The sequence below is a fragment of the Zonotrichia albicollis genome, chromosome 1 (genome assembly GCF_047830755.1).
Source record: "Zonotrichia albicollis isolate bZonAlb1 chromosome 1, bZonAlb1.hap1, whole genome shotgun sequence".
Classification (NCBI taxonomy): domain Eukaryota; kingdom Metazoa; phylum Chordata; class Aves; order Passeriformes; family Passerellidae; genus Zonotrichia; species Zonotrichia albicollis.
The window spans coordinates 33,972,678-33,985,002 of record NC_133819.1 but is presented as its reverse complement, the minus strand read 5'-3'; the positions used below and the strand labels follow the sequence as shown (position 1 = coordinate 33,985,002).

General features: G+C 48.2%; 2 protein-coding genes across 2 annotated transcripts; both read left to right on the top strand.

Annotated features, from left to right (window-relative positions):
• The first annotated feature begins 911 nt into the window (after window positions 1-911).
• Window positions 912-4,265, top strand: HOXA7 (homeobox A7). Its single transcript, XM_005480891.3, has 2 exons — window positions 912-1,402; window positions 2,457-4,265. The coding sequence occupies exons 1-2, from the start codon at window positions 1,027-1,029 to the stop codon at window positions 2,738-2,740; spliced, it is 660 nt and encodes a 219-aa protein (XP_005480948.1). The 5' UTR covers window positions 912-1,026; the 3' UTR covers window positions 2,741-4,265.
• A 1,275-nt stretch (window positions 4,266-5,540) lies between these two features.
• On the top strand, window positions 5,541-11,750 carry HOXA6 (homeobox A6). The gene is made up of 2 exons (XM_005480889.3): window positions 5,541-10,182; window positions 11,488-11,750. The coding sequence occupies exons 1-2, from the start codon at window positions 9,747-9,749 to the stop codon at window positions 11,745-11,747; spliced, it is 696 nt and encodes a 231-aa protein (XP_005480946.1). The 5' UTR covers window positions 5,541-9,746; the 3' UTR covers window positions 11,748-11,750.
• Window positions 11,751-12,325: the final 575 nt, after the last annotated feature.

The following is a 12,325-nucleotide window of genomic DNA, read 5'->3' as shown; positions in this document are numbered from 1 at the left end:
GGAAGGAAACTCATTTTACGATCCGTTTAAAGGAAGGGCACGGAGCAGCATCCTCAATGGAGAGCCATTCGCATTGTTGGGGACCCCAGTGTTTAGAAAAGCAGCAACTCTCCCCGTCATGCGGGCGTACCGCTGCCGCCTAACGCTCTGGACTGCAAGGTATGTAGGGCGGAAAGGTAACTCGGGCAGGAAAGAGGCGGCGGCGATTTGAAGCTATTTGCAGGCGATTTCTCCAACTCTTAGACTTTCGGTTTATTCTGTATTTTCTTCCTGAGACATTCAGAAAGTTGAGTCCTCAATTTTTTTTTTTTTTTTTTTTTTTTGTGGGGGGGGCATTATTTGGCGTGGGTGCTAGGGGGTTTTTGTGCATTCTGTTGTTGGGTGGGACTTTTTTGTTTAGTTGGATGTCGTTGTTTGTTTAGGGGTTTGGGGGTGCTTTTTTCAGTTTTTTCCCTCCTTTATTTTCCCGAGGAGGACGACTGTGATTTTCGCCCCCCCTCGGGGGCTGGCTGCTGGGAAGCGCCTTGCTTTCCGCGGCTCTGGGGAGCGGCGGGGGTGCCCTGGCACACCCTGCGCAGGTTTGCCGCCTGCCTCTTGCCATTACAGCGCGCAAACAACGCGGGGTGTGGGGGGGGGGGGGGGGGGGCCGAGAGGAGCCATCTCCTTTAAAACGAGCGTACACATTTAAAGCTCTAAAACCTGATTTCTCCCAGCGCCCCGCGGTCCGCCAGCGCCCGGGTGGGGCGCGGTGTCCCCGGGGCCGGGCGGGCGGCGGCTGAGGGCGCTGGCGGGCGGGCGGCCCCGGCCCGTCCATGGCCGGGCACCGTCGGGCCCCGGCCGGCACCACCTGTGAGGCGGGCGGGGATTGGCGGGCGGCGTCACATGACCGGTCACGTGCTGCGGGCAGCTCGGTCCAAAAGAAAATGGGGTTTGGTGTAAATCTGGGGGTGTAATGTTATCATATATCACGCTACCTCGTAAAACCGACACTGAAGCCTGCCGGACAACAAATCACAGGTCAAAATTATGAGCTCTTCGTATTATGTGAATGCGCTTTTTAGCAAATATACGGCGGGGGCTTCTCTTTTCCAAAATGCGGAGCCTACTTCTTGCTCCTTTGCAAGCAACTCCCAGAGAAGCGGCTATGGACCAGGCGCGGGTGCCTTCGCCTCCTCCATGCCCGGCTTGTACAATGTGAACAGTACCATATATCAAAGCCCGTTCTCTTCCGGATACAGCCTGGGCTCTGATGCCTACAACCTGCATTGTTCCTCTTTTGATCAGAACATTCCCGTCCTCTGCAATGAGCTAACCAAACCCAGCTGTGAGAAAGCGGAGGAAAGCAACCTGCACAACCAGGCTGAGCCTAATTTCCGGATATACCCCTGGATGAGGTCTTCAGGTAGGGGCGAGCGGAGAGGGCTCGGAGCCGTGGCAGCCAGGCAAAGCGTGTCGCCAGGATTACTGTCAGCACAGCCTTTATGGTTTTAATTATAGCCGAGGCGCCATTGCGTAGAAAGCCCGTGGCATTGTATGTAAATGAGTATCATAAAACTTTTTATTGCCCAATTAATGGGTTCTAGCCTCGTAAATTTATTTAACTCCATTTGCTATGGAATTTTTAGCATTGAGTTGATTTGCGCTGTTTGCTATGAAAAAGCGGAGAGCTGGCTGCGGGCTCCCGGAGCCCCCACGGATTAAGCTTCTCCCCTGCCCTCTTGTCGAAGTTGGGGGGAAAAAAAAAATCCCGCTGGCTGGGCGAGGCGGAGGGGACAGAGGCGTTCGGGAGCGAGGGACGGCGTGTCGAGGGCTCTGCCAGCTCGCGTTGCCGAGACGTGTCACTCTCGTCCCCCCTGCCCTTTCCACGGAGATAAGAATCTATAGAAATGTACTAAACAGGAAAGCGGAGGGGGGAGGGGGGCACTGGGGCACGAGAGTGTGTGTGTGTGAAAAAGGAGAGCTCTCTTCTGGAGCTAAATGCTATGTATTGTTTACGATCCAGGCGGGATGGGTGGAGGGAGCCCACGACATTAAAATAAAATAAATACAGCCCAGCCTTCCAGCTTTTTATTTCCCCTTGCGAAACGTGAAAGTCTGGAAGGTTTTAGGGAAATACATCGCCTGGGGGAAAAGTTCCTCCTCCCAAAAGCAATTTCCTCCCCCACCTCCTCTCCTGAACGCTTTCTCTTCACTTTTTCTAGGTCTCGAGCAACTTAATTTTTGCCCTGCCTGAGCAGGGCAGGTCGTGTGGCTGAAATGTCTTTGTTAGGGCAAAGTGGGGGGGCGGGTGGAAGTCGAAGAAGGGGATCGTTCACTCTGGCTCGGCCACTTTTCTGTTTGTATGCTTGTTTATTTATTTATTTATTTATTTAAATTATCAATAAGAAAAACTAAAAAAGAAAACTTTCCACTTCTCTTCTTGTCTAACTCCTGGCCGTGTGTGTGCCTGTTTTCAGGTCCAGATAGGAAGCGAGGGCGCCAGACCTACACCCGCTACCAGACCCTGGAGCTGGAGAAGGAATTCCACTTCAATCGTTATCTGACTCGGCGGCGGAGGATAGAGATCGCCCATGCCCTCTGCCTGACGGAGAGGCAGATCAAAATCTGGTTCCAAAACCGGAGGATGAAGTGGAAGAAGGAGCACAAGGAGGAGAGCTCCAGCACCCCGGCTCCCAACGAGCCCACGTCAGCAGCAGCCTCTGTCGAGAAAGTGGAAGAAGACGAAGAGGAGGAGGACTAAGGAGTCCCACTCGAGGAAGTGATCTCTTAGAATAGTGTGTGCACATGACAGTTGGAAAAGCTCCCTTTAAAGGAGAAAAGAAAAAAAAAAAAAAAAGAGAGACTTTTTATTAAAAGATAAATCAGTTCCCATTAATGATCATCTTGAAAGCAAGCGTTTGCAAACATGAAAACATTTCTTGGGTTGGTCTTCCAGCCTTCTCTCCACTCTCCCATACTCCCCAAGCCTGCCCTATGCCGAACCTTTCGGTATTATCTCCTAAGAGCATCTTACAATCAGCTTGGTTTTTTTTAATATCCATTAACCCAAATCTGGGTGGGCTTCTTCAGGGGACGTTTCAGTGGGAGAACTGCTGCTTGCACAGATAGTAAACCGTGACCTTCCGAAGTAACTACCTGACTCCATAGTCCCAATCATGTGTAAGGGGAAAAGTGCATTAGGCTCACATTAAGAAAAACTACCTAATTTTGAATAAGTAGCTCTGCACTTCTCTTTTTGTTTTCTTTTTTTTTTTAATTGTTGTTAGAAAAGTATCTTAAGTAACAGCTACACTAACAAAAGGTTAAACAGCAAATAAAGGGGGGAAAATGTTCCACAAACCACTACAATCTACAGCACTTATTTGTACTACCTATTTTCCAGACTACCTACCTATATATCTTGCTCTGCCTACCTATCTTCGAAAGTATACTGTATTTTAGTAGTCAAAAGGATGTTACAAGATTACTAATGTGAATCGCAAAACGCTTTTAGACATGTAAGTGTAGTCGTTCGAAAAGCACGCATCAATAGCTTTGGTATAGAATTTGGTACCGAAAAGTCTGAATATATTTAAATTTAAAATAATATATTTATTCCAAAGCAATTATAAATGAAAACCATATGCTGCAATATGTCTTTGTTCTCGATTCTTTGCTATTTCGAGAGAGGAAGCAAACACACGCCAATATTGTACAAAGCGGTTTAATATCTCCCGTTGGCTTCTACCTTCAGCTGCTTCTGCTAAAGGCCGTTTTCTTATTCTGCGTTGATCTTACTTAATATAGCGGAAAATGTTCTTTGAAAAGTGAATTTAAATGATCATGTAACCACCTTTAAAAAAAAAAACAACCACAAACTATTTGTCCTGATTATCTGAACGTGCTAATATGTAATACCATGATTTTTCCTACAATAGCAGATATTGTAATTTTTTTGTCATTTATATTCGTCTTGAACCTCATTTGTAAGATCATGTCATAAATTGGGAAGTATGTAATTAATTTGGAAACTTTGTAGCATGATGTATTGTTAAGAACTCTGTATAAATCCGTCTTGAAGGTTTGGCTAAAGTTTATTCACAAATTGTATGTTACAATGTGTTTCGGTGTGTTCGTTGTGAACATTTGGATATGCCGTGTAAGTATTGGAAGTGGGAAAAAAAATGTCTGTGAACTCTCTTTGGAAGTGATACCGTGTTCAACTATCTCCCACGATAAATGTGTTTTATGTTCCACAGAAAATAAATATGCTTGTTGACAATGAATTGTGTTTCTTTATTAAGGAACAAGTTCGAGGGAAGCAACAAAAATATATTACATAGACTAATAAAGAAATTAGACCATCTAAACATTTTTTTTCGGTAATCAGAAAGGGAAAAAAAACCCAACAACAAAGTGATGAATTGATAGGAATCAGTCAATATCTCTATCTCGACTTCGTGATTTTTTTCCCTAGCGTTGTTGATTAATAAAGCGGAAAGCCTTCTTTATGGGAGAGCTTCCTTCCACCGTGTTCCCGTGTCCTCTTGCAGTCATTACCCCAGTCCAGACGATCGGCGATCAAGTCGAAATCTCATGCCGTGAAAGAATATTTTGTAACGAACAGAAAGTGAAAGACGAAACTTCCAAGTGTAAATGATCTGATGGGGTACATATGTGGTTTGTGCGTGCGGCTTTCGGGGGCCAGGGGGCATCACGGTAGCACGAAAATGGGGGAAAACTGCCCCGCTTTAGTAAACGTCTTATTTTTGCCAGGTACCACGTAGTATCAATGAGATCTAATATTACCCCCCCTTTTTTTTTCTAATTAAAAGAAAAAAAAATCGAACCTGAAAAGTCCTTTTATTCGGCCGGGTAAATACAGGTAAGACCTGGAGCATTATTTGCGCTGAAGTTCCCTTTTTTCTACTACACTCCGTTCCTGGTCAACGCACTAATTGTAATTTTAATAAAATTAGTACAAAGTCCAGGTCTTTTAAAAAACTCCAGGGCTGCCTCTGTGGTAAGATGGCGCCTCTCTAAGACCTGCCTCTTCTTAGTGATGAGGAAAAGGCCATAAATCCGTTGTTGTTTATGAAAATTTACAACTTTGCAATACAACTTTATGAGTTGTTCGGTTTTTCCATTGGTCGTTGTCGGTCATGTGGATGGTAACCGTGAACATGAACTTTTTTATAATTTCCCTTGCGAGAATAGAGCCGCATTCTTTTGCTGAGCTCTGTCCTGCTTCGGATCTCTCTGGCTTTCAATCCCCATTTCATTTGTTCTTTGTAAGGCAATAGTGAACAAAGTGTGCTGAGGTTCGGCATAAGCAGCCGCCTAGAACACAGATCCGGGATGGCAATTTCCAGTTCCCCCGCTGGAAGGTGTGGCATATTGGATTCAAAGCACTGGCGTGGCAGATTTTCAACTTGCAACCTGGCTAATTTCCTGCTTCTTCTGGCACCAAAAGGAGGGCGATTCGTCTCCTGTGCAGCCAAAGCGACAGCTGTCAAAGTCGCAGGGGCTCCTGTGAGCCAGAACCTAAAAGGTGAGAAATGTATATGACACTACTGTAAGCAGGGAAAAATGGTTTAATACGTTTAAATATTAGACATGTGCAATTAAACCAAATGGAAATGTTACCGGCCAAAAATAGAGATGGCTGCAGCTCAGCTGATTTTAACTTAGGCAGTGCATGCAAAAATATGCCTAAATAAAATGTTTGTTTTATGTAATTTAGCTAAGAAGCGGTGGATTTTTTTTTTTTTTTCACGAAGTTGATTTCTTTTTGCCTTCGGCAGGGGTATGTTGTGACGATCAGGTTATTTTCTAATAATTCAGTTTTACAGCATCAGTGGAGGGGATTTTTTTCCCCCAGCATGGGGGGGAAAAAAGTGATATCCCCACACATTTTTAAATATTAATTCGCAGTATTAACTCATTAGCTTGAATTTCATTTGCGGTTGAAGAAATTTAGATATGATTTATTTTTTTACTATTTCATTAAAAAAAAAAAAAAAAAAAAAAAAAAAAAAAAAAAAGGAAAACAACAGCAGAACAGCACAATGTCTCCTAGCTTCTCTGCCATGTCCGGGAGGTTATTTCTAGACGGGGGGAAACGGCGCGAATGTGGCTTAGATTTTCTTTATCAGATCGAGCGCTGCCTGCATAAATCCCTTGCCCCGCCGTGGGTCCGCCGCCGGCGGTTGGCGGCTTGCGCGCCTCGGGTGCACGGAGCGGGCTTGGCGGCGGCTGAGCCCATTTCAGCGCCGGAGACGGAGCTTTCCCCCCCCTTGCTCTCCTTGTTGTGACTGTTACGGTGCGGCGCTGGGGCGGGGGAGCGGCGGCCGGCGGGCCGGTGCCCCGCGGTGTGCGCGCCGGCGGGGGGCAGCGAGCACCCGCGGACGGCGCCCCCGGCAGCCCCCGCCTCTGCCGCCCGGCTCCGCTCCCGCCTCCTCACGGCGAGAGAGCGGCTCGGAAGGCTTTAAACGGCGGCCGCGGGTCCGGCTGTGCCGCCGGGCTGATAAAGCACTGCATTTGCATTGCATTGCGGCATCCGCCGGGCTGGAGCTGCAGTGAGCGCCGATTATTTATTGCGGTGGCGGGTGCTCAGTGCTGCCACGGCGTGGCGGGACGGCGGAGGCGGGCGCCGAGCGGAGCGGCCCCCGCAGCCCCTGGAACAGCGGCGCTGGCAGCCTGCGCTGCTCGGGGGAGCCCAAATAAAAGACCAAGAGGGGACCAAAAAAAAAAAAAAAAAAAAAGCGGCCTAGCTTTTTCTATGGGAGTATCGGAGCTCGCCCCCGGGCAAAATATTCCGGCAGGACCGGCTCTGCCCACTCCCCTTCCCCTCCGATTCTAGCTCGGTGTGTGCCAACTGCAAGTTACCACGGTGGGAACCGGCTGGGGAGGACCCGCCCGCTTCCCCCGGCCGGGGTCTCTGTACCCCGCCAGTCTAAACAACGATTCGCCTTGCCCAAACTGTTTGGATTAGGAGCTATTAGTTAAAGGTTGGTTTTGATGACGCTGGAGGGCACGAGAATGATTTGAAAGTGGTTTTATATACGAAGAGAAGGAGGCTTTTAAGCTTAAGAGGGCAACTACTCCCGCACCTGTACCCGAAAGCGGCTGGGGTCGTGGACGCGTTTGCGGAGGGAGGAGGAAGGCGGAATGTTCTGCGGAAGAGGTGCTGGGGGTGCGTGGGATTACGAAAACAAATAAACGGGGTATGAAATACACAGGTACCGCGAAGTGTGACTTTGTTGCGGTGGCAAAATGCAGCGACTGGCTTGCTTTCTTTCTGCTTTCCAGAGTGGGGGCGGGAATGGTGAAGGAAAACTGCTGTGAAATGTGTCCAGGCCGGACATTTCCTCGGCAGACTTGGGGGGCAGCATATTATTGTGATTCGGGGTTTTCTGGGGTAGGGGGAGGAGCGGAAAGGACGCCTGAATGTGACTGAAGCGGAGATTGCGGTGCAGATTGCTTGGCTGTCACTGTAACTACTCGAACACGACCCAGTCAGGCAAACGTGCAGATTTCATTCCTTTTCGTGTTATGGGATCGGCGAATAAATATTTTCGCTGCGTGCGATCGGGCTTTCACAACTTGGTTTGGACGCAAACAGTAACTTGAAAAACAGGAAAGAAACAAAAAGAAATGGAGGGGAAGAAAATCAGACTGTAGTCCATGCTACAAAATGTAAATATAACTAAGCCTGGAGCGATTTTTATTTTAAAATTTGTTTTGGTCTTTGTGTGATGGATTCAAACAAAAGATCGTCTGCCCATAACTTTTTGGAAGTAAGGCCGGTGGGGTTTGTTTGTCCCGAGTATTCTTTTTTTCATGGTGTGTTTTCGTTCTGACTTAAACTGGCGATAATATGCTCTTTTAAAAGCCTTTTCGCATTTAGCATGCTGTGTATGAGTGCTTGCTTTCTGGTGTTTCCTCCTTTTTAAACTCTATTCTCACCGAGTAAAAAACCCCTCATTTTTCCGGAGAAATCTGCTTTTCAGGAAATACATGTTTCTGAAATGACCTCTCAAAGCATGCAGCTAGTGAGCTGTAATTCTACCAGGTGTGTTTGTTGATTAGCTGGGCTGAAGAGGTTAAGGAAGTTGAAAAAAAACCCGAAGGCAATCAACATCTGAATGTGAAAGTCCAGCTGAGACTGCAAACAATACAAACTATTGTGGAGCGATGTTTTAACTCACTACTGTTTTATAGGTATCGTAATCTGCCCCCGGAAATGAGACAAATAGTCTCCCAACAAAAACAAAACTCTCCTTTGAAAGCTGCTTTAGGAAACGCTGCTCGTACGAATGTCACTTTACGTGACAGAGCGCGTTTAAAATTAGTCTATTCAATCTGTTGTAATGGGCAGGGATTATGAGTAAACACATATTGGAATGAACAACCCCATGTTATCTGCAGGAACTGCAGGGTTACGGCTGAATTAAACCCGCATCAGCGAATTTCATCAGAACAGTTACTGTTCGAGCCCTGGGCCAAGAATTATATTTCCGCTATGGGGTAACTGCCATATTGAAAAATGGAGGTGGAAATGTTTGTTTCGTGTATTGTTCTTCCCCTCTTAAAGACACAAATCCGGGTTTAATCAAATTATTCCGAGTAACAACGAAACCGATTGGCTTCCGCTGAGTCACTAGAGGGGTTGTATTAATTAGGAATAGTCCTACTGGCTCGTTTTTGAATTTGAATGTTTGATACCCTCGGCTCTACTCTGGCAGGAGGAGGGTAGACTTGGGGAGAACAGACACATGGAACTTCATCTGGGCTGCCGGGGGGCGCCGGGAGCCCATGCGGCTCTTCCCGAGGCCTCCTCGGGCACTTGGTGCAAATCAAAAATCCCACTCCCCAGAAGGCCACCGCCCCAACCTCCTAATTATGGGGATGTTCATTAAGATACGAGACCTCTTCCACTGCAGGACGCGTTAGCCTCTCTCACAAAAGCTGGATTCGGCGCTGGGGCGGGCTCCCTGAGCTCCGAAGGGAAGCTTTAGTGAAGGGGCAATTTTCGACTGAATGGATAAATAAATACGTTTTAGAATAGCTTAAAAATCCTTGGATGCAGTTGTGGCATCGCGACGGCAAAACGGAGAGAGGCCGGGTCCCCCCTCGTCCCCCGGGCTGCGCGGCGCTCCGCTCCCCCTTTCACGTGCTCCCTCCTCTCCAAAGTTTCCCTTCGCAGCATCCTCCACCGCCGTCTCCTTCCTTCCCTCCTCCTTCCCTCCGCCGGAGCGCCGGGGGCGGCTCGCCCACCCTTCCCACGGGGTTGCGCGACTCCCTCCTCGTGGGGGCTCCAACTTTTAAGGGCGCCCCCTCCCCACCCCTCGGGCAGCCGGGGGGTGTCCCCGCCGCCCGCTCCCGCACCGCCCGCGCTGCCGGGAATTATCGCCGCTGCTGTTGTTGTTATTATTATTACGGGACCACTTTCCCGCGCGGGGCGGGGGCGGTGCCGCGGCGGGGGCGCGGCCGGTGCCGCGGGGAGCGCGGCGGGCGGCGCGGGGGGCGCGGGCGGCGCGGCGGGGCCGGGGCTGCCGGTAAGTTGGCGGCGCGGTGGCGGCGGCCCCGGGGGAGCGGGCGCCGCGCGCGCTCCCATTGGCCGCCCCGCCGTCAGCTGCTCCTATTTTCTGCTGTCGCTTTTGGCGCTCGGCCATCCAGAAACAAACCACTTCGATGACTCCTAATAGTTATCGCCAGATGTACTAATACACAACAAATCACGGTCCGGGAGAGGGGGAGAGCAAATGAGTTCCTATTTTGTGAATCCCACTTTCCCGGGGAGCCTGCCCGGGGGCCAGGACTCCTTCCTCGGGCAGATCCCCCTGTACCCGACGGGCTATGATGCTCTCAGGCATTTTCCGGCTTCGTACGGGGCAAGCAGCCTGCAGGACAAGACTTACACCTCACCTTGTTTCTACCAACAGTCCAACACCGTCATTGCTTGCAGTCGGGCTTCCTATGAGTACGGAGCCTCTTGTTTTTATTCGGACAAGGACATTAGTAGCGCCTCTCCTTCCGGCAGTGGCAAACAGAGGGGGCCCGGGGACTACCTGCACTTTTCTCCCGATCAACAGTACAAAACCAGCGGCGGCCAAGCCAAAATTATAAATGACGAAGGCACCGACCGGAAGTACACGAGCCCTGTTTACCCCTGGATGCAGCGGATGAACTCCTGCGCTGGTAAGGCATCTCGGTGCAGTCAAGGGCGGAGAGGGGAGGAAAAGGAAAAGTTTCTTTTTTTTTTTTTTCTTTTTTTTTTTTTTTTCCTAGATAAAGTCCAGATTGCTGGAGAAACACGGTTCCTGCAGGGCAACATGTAACATGAAACCTTCGCAGGTTTAGACCTGGCACGTTGGCACCCAGGGAATGGTGGCCAAGGTCCCAGTATGATGTAGGTTTACTGGTGAAAGTTACAGGGGAATCCTTGGAAAGTAGGGGGAAAAAAAAGGAACAAAGCACTTTTATCACTCTCTTAAAGCCATCCCAAAGCCTCTGCTCTGCTTCTTCATTGTCAGAGAGCGATGCATGGAATATGCCCTCTGTACTGAGGATCCAGAGCATTTGTGGTACATTCCTCCTCGCCCCCCTCCCCCAGCTCATTAGCCTGTGAGTATTGGATATTGAGAGCACGTTTCTGGGGCCGTGGGCGCACTTCCATGGCATCGCGAATTTTTTCAGACTTAGGAGTGAACTTCACATAATTGAACTATTCTGTACAGGAGTGGTGCTGGGGGAATGGGGGTGGGGGTGGAGTGGGAGGGTTGTACTGGAGTGACATTTATTTTTTATAATCCCAAATTTAAACGTTTACTTCAAGTGTTCGCTAATGACTCGCCTTCTCTCCCATCCTCCCGAGTTTATGTTTGTAGCAGGGTAGGTCTCACAGCTTTTTTTGAAAATTAAACCTTTAGCAAGACCATTCCGATGCTGCTTTGCATTCAAGAGCAATAAATTCTGGAGCAAATGGCAAAACGCTCTTCTATGATCTTTAGCTGATGTCTATAATTATACTTAGAGACCTTCTGCAGTCCCAGCCATGGCAATGGCTGTGTGTTTGTGTCAACACAGCCACATGTGCGTGCACACACACACGCACAGAACATGCGTGAGGCTTCCCGGGCAGCACACGTGTGCCTGTGCCTGTGTGTGCGCACAGAGCAGCCTCTGCCCGGCCACTCGCACCGTGCTGCCTCCCGCACCTTCCCCAGGTCCACCTCAAAGCCTCTTTGTATCCCACTTACCCCGTAAGTGCACTGCACATCTGCATTTACAGCTCGTCAGGCAGGAGAAAAGGAAAAGAGAGAATTAAAAAAAAAAAAAAGAAAAGAAAAAAAGGGAAAAAAAAAGCCTCCAGGAAACCAGAGCAGCTTCCCCCACTCCCTCGTGATTGTGCCTGCAAAAGGAGGCAGAATATTCTAATCGCTCTTTCTGGTCTGAAATCAGTGGGCCCTGTCCAATGCGATCGTTTTGTCTTTACTTCTACAGGTACAGTATATGGAACACATGGGAGACGAGGGAGGCAAACTTACACCAGATACCAAACGCTAGAGTTAGAGAAGGAATTTCATTTTAACAGATACTTAACCCGAAGACGACGTATTGAGATTGCAAACGCTCTCTGCCTTACTGAACGCCAGATTAAAATATGGTTTCAAAACAGGCGGATGAAATGGAAAAAGGAAAACAAATTCATAAATTCCACACAGCCCAGCAGCGAAGAAACAGAGGAAAAGTCAGGGGAGTAGAACCACGTTTAATAAACGCTACCAGGCCTTTCCTTAGCGCTTACTACTACTGCTATTATTATTATTATTTACCTTGTGTTCCTTCTGCTACTGAAATCCTATAGGTTTGTCACAGTCTATTAATCCCCAAAAGGCTTGGTTAAAAGATGTATATTTGCAATCATCTGTGACTTACTCTAATATATGTGGAAGCCCCAGCTTTCGAGCTACAGGCATGTATGTATGTAACCACCTTCCTAAAGCGTATATGGCGTCGGTTAAAGCATTAGAGAATTGGCCCAGAATTTTAAATGTTTGAGATTAGCATCTCAAATGGGTGAGTGGGTGGGTGTCCCTGGTGTGCTTGTGTGAGAAAAGATAAGCAAATAATTTTTTATCCTTTTTTTTTTTTTAATTAGAAATGCTTATATTGTAGAAAGACAAGAGATTTTAGAAAATATTTGGTTTATGGTTTTGCTAGCTCCCGTTACGGCGGGCCATCTCGTTATTCTGTGTTTGGGAGTTTATGATCCGCAGGGGAGAAAAAAAAATTTAGTTATGTATAAGATATTTAAATAGCAAAAGGAAGAAAATTTCTT